This window comes from Thalassophryne amazonica, chromosome 18 (genome assembly GCF_902500255.1).
Source record: "Thalassophryne amazonica chromosome 18, fThaAma1.1, whole genome shotgun sequence".
Lineage (NCBI taxonomy): Eukaryota > Metazoa > Chordata > Actinopteri > Batrachoidiformes > Batrachoididae > Thalassophryne > Thalassophryne amazonica.
Genome location: NC_047120.1, coordinates 41,168,430 through 41,186,116, shown reverse-complemented (window position 1 = coordinate 41,186,116; position 17,687 = coordinate 41,168,430). Strand labels below are relative to the sequence as shown.

The 17,687-nt window shown below is 41.4% G+C and overlaps 1 protein-coding gene across 2 annotated transcripts in view; it reads right to left on the bottom strand.

Moving 5' to 3' along the window:
- Positions 1-407: 407 nt before the first annotated feature.
- dusp3a (dual specificity phosphatase 3a) overlaps positions 408-17,687 on the bottom strand; it is a 31,417-nt gene continuing 14,137 nt past the window's right edge. Inside the window, exons 2-3 of one of the 2 annotated variants that reach the window (XM_034193330.1) lie at positions 6,845-7,071; positions 408-1,312 (exon numbers count right to left, since the gene is read on the bottom strand). In XM_034193330.1, coding sequence (XP_034049221.1) covers positions 1,083-1,312; positions 6,845-7,071 — 457 coding nt within the window. In that variant the 3' untranslated portion in view covers positions 408-1,082. Of the gene's footprint in view, positions 1,313-6,838; positions 7,072-17,687 lie in introns of both variants that reach the window. The other variant, XM_034193329.1, reaches the window with a different exon arrangement.

The following is a 17,687-nucleotide window of genomic DNA, read 5'->3' as shown; positions in this document are numbered from 1 at the left end:
GTGTCCAGTTGTCACTGCTTAGTATCCACTTCTCAAAACCATGCAATAAGACAGAAACCACCAGGACCCTAAAGGTATCGGCACTGCCTGACATTTCTGTCCCAACTAAATTTTATGACTATTCAGTCAAATCTGATTACAGAGATAAATTTCTTGTTTTTATTTATACAATTAACTGAACAATAGTCGCAAATTGTGTTGTCGGTTATATTTCATGCAACCGCAATCAAACTAGAGGCCAGAAAGTCAAATGTTACAGCTTGTCAATGGCTGCGTTAGAGCCTGAAGAACTTTGAGCTAATTTGTGCATAAAATTAGAAGTCGCAGAATGACTTTAAGAACAATGTGTGTGGAAACTAAATTCTGGGAACCACTGGTAGAGTTGGAACGTTTTCTCCATTCACTCACATTTTACACTAGTTTCTCTTTGTGTTGGAATTGACGCAACTTATTTTGTTTGCACCTTTTTGTTTCTTTGTTGCGTCAAACAAATTTAGCCAAGCGGCCACACTTGATATTTAAGAGTACGATGTCACATTAACCGCTATGCAGTTTACGCTCATTGTTGTAGAGATCACCATGACCTCAGGACAGTTAAGGCAGTGGAAAACTATGGAATGATTGTGCTATAATTTCATAGAATTCTTAGAAAACAGGGCAAAGTTTCCAACGTCTCAACTTGCCGGAATTGAAGGAATGCTTAATTAGATAGCTCAGCTCAACAATGTAACAGATTTCACAACGTGTGCACACATTTGTGTGATGCGGTAATAGAAAAGGGGACGAGACTTCATAAATATTTTCAATCACACTTTCAGGCGGACAGATGACAAACGTCTCCTGACAAAACAGGTGAATGAGTGATGTGTCCTTATGTATGTGAGATTTTAAGCATGGACGGAGCATCTACTGTACACACGGATATGTTCAGAATACCCCTGGTGTGTCATATGGATGCTGGTTTGGTCATATTGGAATCAGTGTCTACGACCAGCTGACACCTGTGAAGGGCATGATGGGAGCAGGAGGGGGGTTACATTTATATAGTATAGTTGTATATAAAATACACGCCTCTCCTGTCTTCATTTGGTCTTTAGTTTGCCCACCTCCCCATCCAGCTTGCCCTCCTTTGCCAGCTTCTCCTGTAGGTGGCAAAGTTGGCGAAGGAAGCCGTCGTTAGGCCCAATCTCCCTCTTGTGTCTCACAGTGGCCACTGCTACCCGGGCATCCATTTTATGGCGCATCATGAGGTAAGCAATAACCATGGTGGGGGAGCGGCTGTAGCCTTCTCTGCAGTGTACGTACACCTTTCCTGCCAGACACAAAACACTCTTCATTATCTTGAGGCGATTAGTCGTGATTTGGCACTATATAAATTAATAAATCATAAATTATTAATATGATAGCAGGTAACACCGGTTAATTAATTCTAACATTGTTTGTAAGCTAATTTATTTCAAACATCACAACAAAACCACATTCACTGAAACTGTGACAATACTGCAAAAACAGGGTTTGTTGGTTAGTTTTAAAACAGCTGTTGGAATGGTCATGTGCTAGTATCACAATGGCAAACTGACCAAGTACTTGTTCACTGCAGATTCCACCTGCTGCTTTTGATTCAATACCTGTGTGCTCAACATTTATCTTTGTTCAGCTTCATGTTTTGTATAAAAGTATGATGTTTGTTACAACTGTATATAAATATTAAAGCATGAAAAATTATTACCAGCTCAGTCTCGCAAGTTATTTTAAAAAAAAAAAAAACTTATTCCTTAAATAACTGCGTTTTAGGGCCACATTGAGGGTTTTTTTTAGACTTCGAGAATAATTTCATAATATTATGAGAATAAAGAATTTTATGAAAATAAACTCATAATATTATGAGAATAAAGTCATAACATTACGACTTTATTGTTGTAATGTTCTGAGGAAAAAAATCTGTAATATTACGAGAACAAAGTTATGACATTGTTATAAAGTTATACATTATGACAAAGATGTAATTTTATGAGGAAAAAACTTGTAACATTACAAGAGTAAAGTCATAACATTACGACAATAAAGACGTAATTTTATGAGGAAAACTTGTAACATTACGAGAGTAAAGTCATAACATTACAACAATAAAGACATAATTTTTTGAAAGACAAACTTGTAATTTATGTGAATAAAGTCATAACATTATGACAATAAAGATGTAATTTTATGAGAAACTCATAATATGAGAATAAAGTCATAACATTACGACAAGGACATTTTATGAAAGAAAAACTCATATTACGGGAATAAAGTCACAACATTACGACAAAGATGTAATTTTATGACAGAAAAACTTGTAATTTATGAGAATAAAGTCACAACATTACGACAAAGATGTAATTTTATGACAAAAACGTAATTTATGAGAATAAAGTCATAACATTATGACAAAGTCGTAATTTTATGAGAAAAAAACTATGAAAATAAAGTCACAACATTACGACAATAAAGTCGTAATTTTATGAGAAAAAAGTATTATGAGAATAAAGTCAACATTATGACAATAAAGACGTAATTTTATGAGAGAAAAACTTTGCATCTGAAAATGAGATCTGTGGAGTTGTACCTCAGTATAGGTTTTACAAATAAGGAAGAGAGATAGAGGTTCTTTGTTAACGTGGGTAGCCAACAAAAACCACAAGCTCATTTCCAGAAGGCCCCACAGCATGTCGCTCAGTCCTCCCCAGCACTCCTGTGGAAAGTGCCAGTCCGGAGCATGGCTGCAATTGGCAAGCGAACCCGGATCGCTGGCATTTCAGTCCAATGTGCAAACCATTACACCACCACCTCCCTAAATAAACCTCCCAAAGTACATCTTTTGGCCCATCTGCACCACATTGTCATTAGTATCAGAACTTTGAGAAGGATATGCAAGAAAATGTATCTATTCCGGAGGAGGAACCACACAGACTACGCCTGTAGTTCCGGTGATTAGTAGCTCCCGAAATCGCCTCTTTTGTGGAGGAGAAGATGGTTAGAACTGGTGTCGTGGGGTGGCGCCCCCACCAGGGGATACAATTCCTGACTGGAATAACGACACTGGCAGTCATGGCTTACCGTAACATTATGGACTTTATTCTCGAAGTCTAAAAAAAAAAAAAACCCTTAATGTGGCCCTAAACCGCCATCGTACTTAAATGTTGCAATTTCAACATTCAACAGCTCCAAGGATCAGCAGACAAGAGGAAACACTTGTTTTCCCACTTTGGAAAGGAAAGGGTGACTGCCAAGATTAGAACAGCTTCAAGGTGTTTACACTGCTCTCTGTGCTGGAAAAGACACTTGTAAGGATCAGTCCCAACAGGATTAGTTCCAATTAGTTGACACACTGCAACTGGACCAGTTCAGGTTCACACCCACAGGTCAACCACGCCTACTTGTTCAAGTTGCACCTGATTTTCCTTTTTTTATGTTGGTGTTTCCCAGCTCTTGATTGGCTGAGCACACCTGACTGAATTAATTACCTGTGAGAGGAGCAGGGAGATTTAGAATACATACAGGGCATTTGCTCCTGAGAAACATGGTTGGAGGCACCTGGGGTACACAATATGTCCATGTCTACATGCAGCGACCTAATTTAAATCTGAAACTGTTCACAAAGCTCTAGGATCACAGAATATCACATACAATGATGCACTACTGACAGGCTGCAAAAATGCAAATCACTAAGCACCTTCTGTATCTGTAATATCTATCCCCCATTTCTCATCTTCTCCACTGCTCTCCTCACTCACATTTGTCTCTTGACACCTTTGCAAATTGCCAAGAATTTATGTAATTTTCTGTGTGAAACCCAATTAACAAAAACCATTATTCAGAAGACTGTTGACAGACTAATTATTCATTTCTGTCACTGGGTGAAAAAAAAGGAAGTACTTGGCTGAAAAAACAGACACCTAAATTCATCCAATTCATTAACACCCAACCTACCAATGTTCTTTCTGTATTCTGACACTACACTTCTATCTTTTATTCTTTTCTCTGGCACAAAAGGGACAGACCTTTGTTATTTTTCCCCCAGTTCTTTCTGTAATACTGCCCCTTACAAAGCACAAACAAACTATTCCCCACTTGTAAATTTAATCAAAGTCACAGCAAATATAATCAGCCCTGGGCCCTGCAAGAACTTCTCTTACAGACAAGATACGCTCTTACAGAACCCCGAACAATGGATACAAGCAGTTTTTATACAGGATTACATATGCATAACAAAGGCGGACCTTATTTCGCAAAATCCTTCTCTTATTGGCCCCCATGGGCATTCAAAGGAGGTCCATCCCCCTGCCCCAGGCCCGCGCAATAACGGGAGACATATGATTTATAATTGTAACCTAACTCTCTTTATCCTAAGTGGTACAAACTGGTTAAATCCAGTTCTACATGCACATACCAAAGAAGAACAAAGGAAAGTGAGAATAAGAATGAAACCAAAAATATAACCCTACATATAATAACTACCTTAATACCAAAAGAAATACATAAAACAAATAAAGAAAACCAAAATCAGACTCAGAAATATCTAACACCTTCTTGTTCAAAGCTACAGTTTGAACAAAAAGTGGTGAATCCAGCATTGACAGTACAGGTGTGTTATACATAGATCATATAGACAGTGTTGACGTTCAGGGACGTGATCTGATAACAGAATGTGGAACAGGACTCAGGAGTGTGTCAGATTTAGCTTGAGGTGCTCAAGGCCATTTTAGGAAAAATTATCTCCTGTCTTCACTTTAACACTTACAGAAAAATAGTGAGAAACGACCAGTAATGGGTGCCTTGTCTTTGAAATCCTGGTGCTTTTGGTCTTACTGTATAGTTGTACGACCTGGATACTAACCAGTGACCGGTGACTGGATGCCTTTGGTACTCCGTCTCATAGTGACTCGTAGTAGAAGCTCGGTCTTTGTCTCAAGACCACCTTTTCACTTACTTGGTCTTGTGTTGGAACAGAAACAATTGTACTCGATCTTGACTTTGTTTCGGACTAGAATAAGTATACAAATTAATTAAAAACTAGAATAAAAGTTTAAAAATTAATTCACAATAGGCTGACTGATGCTGAGGCGGCGTAGTGGCCAAATGGCCAGTACATTTGCTTCCAAAACAGAACATTCCCAGTTCAAGACCACCTGTAGCCATTCTCCATGTAATGTGGAGTTATAAATGGTAAATGGACTGCATTAATTATATACTGCTTTTTCATCTGCATCAGATGCTCAAAGCGCTTTACAAATATGCCTCATATTCACCCAAACACACACACACACACACACACACACACACACACACACACACACACACACCGATGTCATGGTGCTGCCATGCAAGGTGCTTGCTACACATCGGGAGCAAATGGGGATTAAGGACATGGCCAAGGGTCTTTTGTGATTTTCCATTCAAGCTGGGGTTTGAACCGAGGATCCTCTGGTCTCAAGCCCAACACTTAACCAATAGACCATCACATCCTCCCCAGAAAGGGTAGCCGGCATAAAACGTGTGTCAAATCAACATGCAGATCCATATCAGACAGGGTGTGGAGACCCCAAGCACAAAGGGAGAAGCCAAAGAACTTTGTACTAACTGGAACTATAGAAGATCCCATCATGCAATTCTCTCTTTAATCCACTGGTGCCACAAGTAAGTGAACAATCAGATGTAGTTAAATTTGTTTTAGTCAATCTCAAAAACTTCATTTTCATTACACATTTCAAAAAGAAGCATAGTGCAGAATGCAAGTTCATATTTGTACTTTTTAGGTCTGTCTCACCTCCCCCAAAGACTCGGTCTTGACTTGGTCTCATCCACTCCAAAATCCCAAAGTCTTGGTCTTGACTCACACTAGTACCTTTACACTGACTCAATATATGTGGTCTTGGCACAATTCCTACTCGTCAGTCAATCCCTGACTTAGTTAAGGAGACTGAGAAGAAACATACAAGGGACAAAAAGGGAAGCCCACATCACCTGGTTGTAGCATAGACATGCTACTTTCAGGGAGTGGACAGGTAGTATCACCTTCTAATAGGATTAATAAATGGAATAGTTTTGACAGTGTTGAATGCTTGGTTTCCAAAGTAAAGGTCAAACAAGGTCAACATCTATTGGATTCTATGACATGTGACATATGTTACCGTGTTAACCGTGATAAGTAAGCATGATACATGGTCCAAACTATTCCTTTTTAAAACCCTGTTAACTAATAATTTGCAGCAACTTTAACTTTTGACCCCTGTACAAACTGAAATTGACCTTTGTCACCATTCTTGCTGTTTTTATCCCATAACTCCACAGAATTCAGATAGCCCAAACTGTACCTTCTTGGAATTTTTATGATCAGGCAAATAATGTGATATAGTTTTCACTATGAATGGAGCATCTTTTAATTTTGACCCCTGCGTAACTTTTCAATTGACCCCTACATGACCACCGATTGAAAATTCAAGAGCCAAGTGTTTTTTTTTCCAAGAGAGGAATGTCTAAGGAGTATTTGTGCCAAATTTGATACTTATATCACCATTTGCAGGATTCTGCTCTAAATATTCTCTTATCTGCTGCACTAGAAGTATTGAGAGAAGTTAGACATTAAATTGACCACGTGTGACAAAACACAACAAAGGAGCATGATAAGGACTGTGACTTTTTAGGGTCTGTAGCAGGTCCACAGGTTTTCTAGTTTGAGAAAACCACATATTCAGTAAGTTAAAAAAAAAAACAACAACACACACACACACGCACAAAAAAACACTGTAGTGATGTGGTGGACTGGGGTTCGACCATCTCGGTAAAACACACTCACCTTTGCCGTTATTGTGTGCGAGAGCCTGGTCAATGAAGTCAGCCCCCTCCTCAAAGAAGGCACAGAGGTTGAACTGCTCGGTGTCATTGGCCTGGATACCGTGGTACGTGATGCCTGTGCCAGCATAAAACTCGGCGCTGGTGTTGACATGCATGAAGGAGGTTCCCTCTGCTACGTTAAGGACATGCGTCACACCAAGTTTCTGCAGGCGCATCGTATTCTGGGCTACAAACCTAAGTAGGCCAAAAGAGGTTCAAGGTCAAATGACGTGTGGACGACTTCACCAGTTCAAAATACACTTACCAGGTCAGGTTAGTGACAAAACATAAAATAGCTTCAGTGGATGCATAGTCATGGCAGATAACAGCTCATCATAAGCCATGGTCACACGGCACTAACGAAGGACATCAAAGCCCAAACAAAACAAGAAATCTGGACTTATGTTGGCATTGTTTAACCGTTGTCCAGCTTCGTTCCTGTAGCTAGCACTTCGTGAGAATTTTCAAACTGTTGAAAAATGTGAACGAATCCCAAAGACAACCTCAATTTGTCAGTATTTTGTTTTGCTTTCCGTCTTTACGGTTCCTCATCATTTGTGTAGTTCCCATAATGTCAGTGTTCCGTCTTATTCTCCCAACCTCCCAAGTCCAACGTCTTGCATGAACGGATCAAGTACTAAAGCTCCGACGAGCTGCACACAACATCCTTGTATCGTGAATGACTCGTGGCAAGAATGTTTTATCAACTACTGTAGCTATTTACGCACGTTGCCGCCGTTCGTGGCTGGCCTGCGTGTGCACACACATTGTTGTCAAGACAACCACACCCTACACCTGCCAGTGCGGCGGACATGAGGAAGCGGCTGGCTGCACTCTCTCAGTCGGCGTCAAGGTCGACGTTTGCTTTGTTTTTCTTTTGTTAGTTTTGGTTTTGTTTTGTTCTTTTTTGTGCTCTTGATTCACAGGCTTTTCGGTGATGGGAAAATTGCAGGATCATTCGTCCAACTTTTGATGATTTGAGACTTTTTACCCCCCGTTCAGCTATCGCTGTCTGCCATGTGACCGGGGCTTTACAAGTACCATTTGTAAGACCTGTGCAACGAAAATAACTGTATGCAGGGGAAAGCAGGTCAAATGTTAGCAAAACGCAGCAGGACTGAGTGAAAGTTGTAAAGGATTAAATGCAATCATACTGGCTTTTAAAACATGTTAAGAAGTAGACTCAGGCACCTGACGGAATGGTGGTCCTGCTTTTGCCTAAAGGTCCACAGAATAAGGGAGAGTGTGGGTGGGGGAAATGCAAGTCCAAAACATACTCACTGACTTGGAAATGTTCACGTATCCATCAGATGACTCATCTAAAGAAAACTGACTGTAAAAGTGATTATTTCATTGTGCTATACTTAAAAGGTGTCCATACTTGTTCCCACCATTGTTTTGGAATTTATTTATGTCACATTGTAGAGATTAGGTTTTGAGACAGACAGACAGACAGAGAGCACCCATTTTTCATGAGCTGATCTCAAAGAAAATTTTCTATATGCACAAAAGATCTATTTCTCTCAAATACTGATCTGTCTAAATGTGTTAGTAAGCACTTCTCCTTTGCTAAAATAATCCATCCCACCTCACAGGTGTGGCATATCAAGATGCTAATTAGAGAGCATGATTACTGCACAGGTGTGCCTTAGGCTGGACACAATAAATGGCTATTCTGGAATTTGAGAGAAATGGTCTTACAAGTTTACATAGAAAATGTTTTAGATCTTTGAGTTCAGCTCATGAAAAATGAGTGCAAAAACAGAAGTGTTGCGTTTATAGTTTTGTTCAGTATAGATAGATCAGACAGACAGACTCCTTTGTCATTATGCATACACCTAACAAAATTCCTTTCGGAAGCTTTTGACAATTAAAGGCTTAAAATATATATATATATATATACACATACATACATATATATATATACACATACATACATATATACACATACATACATACATATATACACATACATACATACATATATACACATACATACATACATATATACACATACATACATACATATATACACATACATACATACACACACACACACACGAGGTCTGTCAGAAAAGTATCTGACCTTTTTATTGTTTCAAAACCATATGGATTTGAATCACGTGTGATTGCATCAGCCAAGCTTGAACCTTCGTGCGCATGCGTGAGTTTTTTCACGCCTGTCAGTTGCGTCATTCGCCTGTGGGCAGGCTTTGTGTGAGCAGTGGTCCACCCCTCTCGTCGGATTTTTATTGCGAATAAAATGTCTGAACGATTTGGAGCTTTGTTGCATCAAATTTTTCCAGAAACTGTGAGAGACCTCCAGGTGGACACCATTCGGAAAATTCAGATGGCTTTCAGGGACGATTTTATGGGGATTACACAGATTAAGGAGTGCTCCAGCCGGTTTAAAGACCGCCCATAGCGTCTGAGAGCGCGGCGCGCTCCGAGCGCTGATCGACAGGCTGAAACAACCAGATCATTTCCAACGTGAAGGTTTTGTTGATCCGGGACGTCGTCTGACTTACACAACAACGGCAGAAGACGTGGACATCAGTACTTTTTCGGCACATTCCACTGTTACAGGAGTTTTTTTTTTTCATGGAAAAAGGAGCGGAGGGATACGCCACCGTGCCGCTCATGGCGCGGCACAAAACCACCTCTGTACTGGTCTCACAGGACGGCTTTCAGACAGCTTTTCAGTCGTGTGACTATCCGAGAAATTGTGCATGAGCTGGACATGCCCCAACATGTCCTGTGAGGCTTCATCACGGCGTTGCTTTGCGCCATGCAGACCAACACAGAGGTGGTTTTGTCCTGCACCATGAGCGGCACGGTGGCGCATTCGTCCGCTGCTCTTTCCATGACAAAAACTCCTGTAACAGTGGAATGTGCCGTTCATTTCCAAACTGGACGCTCTGTTGATCCGGGACGTCGTCTGACTAGCACAGGAATTGCTGAAGACGTGGACATCAACACTTTTTCGGCACACTGAGACAGACGTGCGGAGGAATTCCGCGCGTCGAGGTGGAGCCGCATGGCGCAAAGCAACGCCTTCACGTTGGAAATGATCTGGTTGTTTCAGCCTGTCGATGGGCGCGCGCCGCGCTCTCAGACGCTGTGGGCGGTCTTTAAACCGGCTGGAGCACTCCTTAATCTGTGTAATCCCCATAAAATCGTCCCTGAAAGCCATCTGAATTTTCCGAATGGTGTCCACCTGGAGGTCTCTCACAGTTTCTGGAAAAATTTGATGCAGCAAAGCTCCAAATCGTTCAGACATTTTATTCGTAATAAAAATCCGACGAGAGGGCTGGACCACTGCTCACACAAAGCCTGCTCACAGGCGAATGATGCAACCGACAGGCATGAAAAAAACTCACGCATGCGCACGAAGGTTCAAACTTGGCTGATGCAATCACACGTGATTCAAATCCATATGGTTTTTGAAAAAAAATAAAAAGGTCGGATACTTTTCTAACAGACCTCATATATATATATATATATATACATACATATATATATACACACACACATACATACATATATATATATATATATACACACACACACACACACACATATATATATATAATTAACTGTTTAGTGTATTTTATAGCTTCTGCTTTTTTACCTGTTTAATATTTGTTAGTTTTTCAGTGTAACTGCTGTGAATTTTAATTCATTTATCTGCGTCTGTGTGAGCCTTAGGAGTGGTTAGCTTATCCATTATTGGTTAGCCCGTGTTTGCTTGGATACATTTTTGAATTTCTTAGTGCACAAAGTACACTACTTATTATACTTTACACCCTCCGTAAATCCTGCGTGATGTTGGAAGATAGGGTGGCTCTCAGAGAGCCGTGTCCGTAAGTTAGAGCAGCTTCTTAGCGCAGTGGAGTTAGATGTTACAGGCACTCCAGATGAGGTTAGTGTTGGGCCGGCTAGCGAACCCATTAGCATCAGTTTAGAAACACCGGCTGTGGAGGACGGATTTCGGACTGTGGCTAGGCGGAGGAAGCCCCGTAGGGCTTGGTGCCCGGTTGTGGTACCCCAATCACACTCGCCAGTGCGAACTGTGAATTGGTTCTCCCCCTTGGATTTGCCAGATGTGAATTCTCTGAGCCCACGAGTGACTTCCACTCCTGTCTCCAGGCCAAAACACCGGACTTTAGTGATAGGGGATTCTATCACCCGCAAAGTCAGGTTACAGATAGAGCTCTATAGGGAGGATAACATTAGGAATCTACAGCAGGCCACGGAGCAGGTGATTAGAGACCCTGCAAGGCTTATGACAAATGTGGATGTGGAATCCATTAGGTTAGCGGGAAATTTAGTGCAGAAAATCCACTATGGTGATAGTGCAGTTTATTTGCCAGGGAGGGAATTTCAACAAGTTGAGACTGTGGCCTGCTTCCGCAGTCATGTCCATAAAAATCATAGAGGGATATGCTTTCCAAACTTAATACCCATTACTATACTGGATGATGTTGAAATTGAGGATGGCCCAGTGGTTGATCCAGCAATAGCAAAGATTTTGTGTCTGCTACCTACAACGTGCATGGAATGTCTTAAACCCAAACCTACTTCTAGGCATCTTATATATGCTACTCTGGAACCACCCCTAAACCCAAACAGTTCAACTGTCAACCCAACAGAGGTCCTTAGACTGGGTCTCATTAACATAAGATCACTGTCCTCAAAATCACTGTTGATCAATGATCTAATTATTGATCATCACTTAGATATGATTGGGCTATATGAAACCTGGCTTAAACCTACAGCTGTCCTCCCCTTAAATAATGCCTGCCCACCAGCATATACATTTAGTCACGTCCCTCGTGATGCGAAGCAAGGCGGGGGTGTTTCTCTTATTTATAAATCTAGGTTTAGCTTATTAGCTGTTGGGGGTTACAAATATCACTCATTTGAGCATCTGATTCTCCGCTCTGCTCACGATATTACACATTGCAAAGGTCAGAAGAATAAAAATCAGTCATATTACTTTGTCACTGTATATAGGCCTCCTGGCCCATATTCTGAATTCTTAGATGAATTTGGTGCATTCATCTCTAACTTGTCAACTAGTGTAGATAACATTCTGATCATTGGTGACTTTAACATTCATATAAATAAGCCTTCTGATCCCCTCTGCAAATCATTTATGGAAATTGTGGATGCATTAGGATTTCAGCAATGCATTCGGGATTCGACGCACATTAGTGGAAATACCCTGGATCTGGTTCTCGCACGTGGTATTGCTGTCACGAATATTGATATCATGCCTCTTACATCAGTGGTGTCTGATCACTCACTTATTAAGTTTACAGTTTCGCTGCCGTGTTTAGTGGAACAACAACCTTATATATCTTTACGCCGATGCATCAACTCCTCAACTAAGACTGAACTCGAAGCCAGACTGCCTGATGTCTTAGCTTCACATTTGACAAATACCCAGTCAGTAGACAGACTTGTGGATAGTTTAAACTCAGTGCTCAAAACTACACTCGACATGATTGCACCACCTGTGTTAAAACCGCGCTCCCCCAAATCACAGTCACCTTGGTTCAATGATTATCTGCGTGACCTCAAGCATAAAGCTAGAGGTCTAAAACGGAAATGGCGTCATTCAAAATTAGAAGTATTTCACCATGCGTGGCGTGATGCTATCTTAGACTACAAGCATGCATTATTGGCTACAAAGCAGACTTACTACTCTGATTTGATCCACAAAAACAAGCATAACTCAAAGTTCTTGTTCGACACGGTGGCAACACTTTTGCATGGACAACCACCTGTAGTTCGCTCTCCTTTTAAAGCACAAGATTTCCTGGATTACTTTGGGAAGAAAATATAAGACATCAGGTTAAACATATCCCGGCATGCCTTAATCCAGCCACCACACCCTGCTATTGATGTGGGTGCCACTACTGAGGTTTTACCTAGATTTACAGAATTTGACAGTATCTCACGAGGCATGCTGACAAAACTCGTAATGTCAACAAAAGCACAACCTGTTTATTTGATCCTATACCAACAAAACGGTTTAAGGACCTGTGGCCCACTCTTGGGCCGACTGTGCTGGAAATTATTAATCTTTCTTTAACTTCTGGATCTGTTCCTAAATGTTTCAAATCTGCAGTGATTAAACCATTACTTAAGAAGCCTAATCTTGACCCTAGTGTATTGACAAACTATCGGCCGATATCAAATATATCATTTTTCTCTAAAATTCTGGAAAAAGTGGTGTCACGGCAGCTCGTAGACTATCTTACTGAGAATAATCTCTGAGCCACTGCAGTCTGCTTTTAGAAAATATTCCACAGAGACGGCTCTCACTAAAGTGGTGAATGATCTTCTGCTTACAATGGATTCGGACACCACTACGGTTCTGTTGCTGTTAGATCTCAGTGCTGCATTTGATACAGTAGATCATCATATTCTACTTGATAGGCTGGAAAATCATTTTGGGATTACTGGGAGTGCCCTTGCATGGCTGACGTCATACTTGACCAGTCGTTCTCACTGTGTTTTGTACAGTACCTCTAACCTTAGTGACATGAAATTTGGGGTTCCACAGGGGTCTGTCTTAGGCCCCCTGCTTTTCTCCCTTTATATAGCACCCCTTGGCACATATTGTGGCGTTTTGGGATTACCTTTCACTGCTATGCAGATGATACTCAGTTATATATTTCAATAACTGCTGGTAATCTCGTTCACATAAAATCCTTAGAAGATTGCCTTGCAGCAGTGAGAAGTTGGATGTCTAGAAACTTCCTACTTTTAAACTCTGATAAGACTGAAATGATGGTTCTTGGTCCAGTGAGACATCGGCATCAATTTGACCAGTTAACGCTCAGCCTCGGCTCGTATGTCATACATCACACTGACAAAGTGAGGAGCCTTGGGGTAATTTTTGATCCTTCGTTGTCATTTGGCCTCCACATTAGAAATATTACTAGGACTGCTTTCTTCCACCTGCGAAATATAGCGAAGATTTGTCCCATCCTGTCTATGGCTGATGCTGAGACCCTGATCCATGCATTTATCTCTTCTAGATTGGACTACTGCGATGTTCTATTTTCTGGTTTACTGCAGTCTAGCATTAGGGGTCGCCAATTGGTTCAAAATGCTGCAGCCAGACTTTTGACACGAAGCAGAAAGTTCGACCACATTACACCCATTTTGGCATCCCTTCACTGACTTCCTGTCCCAGTGAGATCAGATTTTACAGTTCTGCTACTAACCTATAAAATTATTCATGGACTGGCACCCTCCTACCTAGCTGACCTAATTAAACCTTAAGTACCGGCCCGGGCTTTACGTTCTCAGGGTGCAGGACTACTTTGTGTCCCTAAGGTGAATAAGAAGTCTGCGGGTCATAGAGCTTTCTCTTATCGTGCCCCTGTTCTGTGGAATGGTCTCCCTGCGTCAATAAAACAGTCAGATTCTGTGGAGACTTTCAAGTCCAGACTTAAGATGCACTTATTTTTCCTTTCATATGGCTAGCATACTGGTACAATGTTGTTTTACCACCTTAGTATTTCTCCGTTTTTCTTGTTTAATGCTGACAAATTATACAGTATTTCTTGTCTATCTGATGCCTGATTCTGTTTTTTCCTCTCTGTTTAAGGTGCAGCTCCATCCAGAGCTGGGAGTCGTGTTTGTGTTGGCGATCCTCCTGTCCTGTGCGCCAATAGCATTTCTTGTATATTTGTCCGTGAATTGTTCTGTGAATTGTTATGTAATTTGTTTTGTAGCATGGCCCAAGCAGAGGGTCATCCCTTTGAGTCTAGTCTGCTTGAGGTTTCTTCTTCAGATGGAGTTTTTCCCTTACCACTGTTGCTCTGGGGGTTGGTAAGGTTAGACCTTACCTGTGTGAAGCGCTTTGAGGCAACTCTGTTATGATTTGGCGCTATATAAATGAAAATAAATTGAAATTGAAATATACATACGAGGTCTGTTAGAAAAGAATCCCACCTTTTTATTTTTTGCAAAAACTATATGGATTTGAATCATGTGTGCTTGCATCAGCCAAGCTTGAACCTTCGTGCGTATGCGTGAGTTTTTTCATGCCCGTCGGTTGCGTCATTCGCCTGTGAGCACGCCTTGTGGGAGGAATGGTCCAGCCTCCTCGGCGGATTTTTACTGTCAGGAAATTGGCTGAGCGACTGCCGCTTTACTGCATCAAAATTTTTTCAGAAACTGTGAGAGACAGCCAGGTGGAAACCATTTGGAAAATTCAGATGGCTTTCGGTGAAGATCTTATGGGGATCACACAGACTAAGAAGCATTACAACCGGATTAAAGACGGCCCACAGCGGCTGAGGGTGCGCTGCGCTCCGAGCGGCCATCAACAGGCTGAAATGACCAGATCATTTCCAAACTGAACACTGTGTTGATCCGGGACGTCGTCTGACTACTACAGAAATGGCAGAAGAGGTGGACATACCACTTTTTTGGCACATTCCACTGTTACAGGAGGTGCTCACAGGCGAATGACGTAACTGACAGGCGTGAAAAAACTCGCGCATGCGCACAAAGGTTCAAGCTTGGCTGATGCAAGCACATGATTCAAATCCATATAGTTTTTGCAAAAAAATAAAAAGGTCGGATTCTTTTCTAACAGACCTCGTATACATACATACATACATACATACATACATACATATATATATATATATATATATATATATATACACACACACACACACACACACACACACACTTCCAATGAAGTTGGGACGTTGTGTGAAATCCTCTTCAACCTATATTCAATTGAATACACCACGAGGACAAGATTTTTAATCTTCAAACTGATAAACTTTATTGTTTTTGTGCAAATATTTGCTCATTTTAAAATAGATGCCTGCAACACGTTTCAAAAAAGCTGGGACAGTGGTATGTTTACCACTGTGTTACATCACCTTTCCTTCTAACAACACTCAAGCATTTGGGAACTGAGGACACTAATTGTGAGTGTCATGATTGGGTATAAAAGGAGCATCCCCAAAAGTCTCAGCCATTCACAAGCAAAGATGGGGCGAGTATCACCACTTTGTGAACAACTGCATAAAAAAAAAAGTCCAACAGTTTAAGAACAATGCTTCTCAATGTTCAATTGCAAGGAATTTAGGGATTTCATCATCTACAGTCCATAATATAATCAGAAGATTCAGAGAATCAGGAGAATTTTCTACACGTAAGTGGAAAGGCCGAGAACCAACATTCAATGCCCGTGGCTTTTGATCCCTCAGGCAGCACTGCATTAAAAACCAACATCACTGTGTAAAGGATCTTACCACGTGGGCTCAGGAACACTTCAAAAATCCACTGCCAGTTAACACAGTTCGTCGCTACATCTACAAGTGCAAGTTAAAACTCTACCATGCAAAGCGAAAGCCATACATCAACAACATCCAGAAACACCGCCGCCTTCTCTGGGCACGAGCTCATTTGTAATGGACAGGCGCAAAGTGGAAACGTGTGCTGTGGTCTGATGAGTCCACATTTCAAAGTGTTTGTGGAAATCATGGACGTCGTATCCTCCGGACAAAAGAGGAAAAAGACCAGCCAGAATGTTACCAGCACAAAGTTCAAAAGCTAGCATCTGTGATGGTGTGGGGGTGTGTTAGCGCCCATAGCATGGGCAACTTACACATCTGTGACGGCACCATCAATGCTGAAAGGTACATCTAGGTGTTGGCGCAACACATGATGCCATCCATGCAACGTCTTTTTCAGGGACGTCCCTGCTTATTTCAGGAAGACAATGCCAAGACACATTCTGCACGTGTTACAACAGCGTGGCTTCATAGTAAAAGAGTGCGGGTACTAGAATGCCCCGCCTGCAGTCCAGACTTGTCGCCCATTGTTTGGCACATTATGAAGCGCAAAATCCAACAACGGAGACCCCAGACTGTTGAACAACTGAAGTCGTACATCAAGCAAGAATGGGAAAGAATTCCTCCTACAAAGCTTCAACAATTACTGTCCTCAGTTCCCAAATGCTTTTATACACACACACACACATATATATATATATACATACATACATACATATACATACACGCACACACACACACACACACATATATACACATACATACGAGGTGTGTTAGAAAAGAATCTGACCTTTTTATTTTTTGCAAAAACTACACTCAAAAATATAAACGCAACACTTTTGGTTTTGCTCCCATTTTGTATGAGATGAACTCAAAGATCTAAAACTTTTTCCACATACACAATATCACCATTTCCCTCAAATATTGTTCACAAACCAGTCTAAATCTGTGATAGTGAGCACTTCTCCTTTGCTGAGATAATCCATCCCACCTCACAGGTGTGCCATATCAAGATGCTGATTAGACACCATGATTAGTGCACAGGTGTGCCTTAGACTGCCCACAATAAAAGGCCACTCTGAAAGGTGCAGTTTTATCACACAGCACAATGCCACAGATGTTGCAAGATTTGAGGGAGCGTGCAACTGGCATGCTGACAGCAGGAATGTCAACCAGAGCTGTTGCTCGTGTATTGAATGTTCATTTCTCTACCATAAGCCGTCTCCAAAGGCGTTTCAGAGAAGTTGGCAGTACATCCAACCAGCCTCACAACCGCAGACCACATGTAACCACACCAGCCCAGGACCTCCACATCCAGCATGTTCACCTCAAAGATCGTCTGAGACCAGCCACTCGGACAGCTGCTGAAACAATCGGTTTGCATAACCAAAGAATTTCTGCACAAACTGTCAGAAACCGTCTCAGGGAAGCTCATCTGCGTGCTCGTCGACCTGACTCCAGTTCATCGTCGTA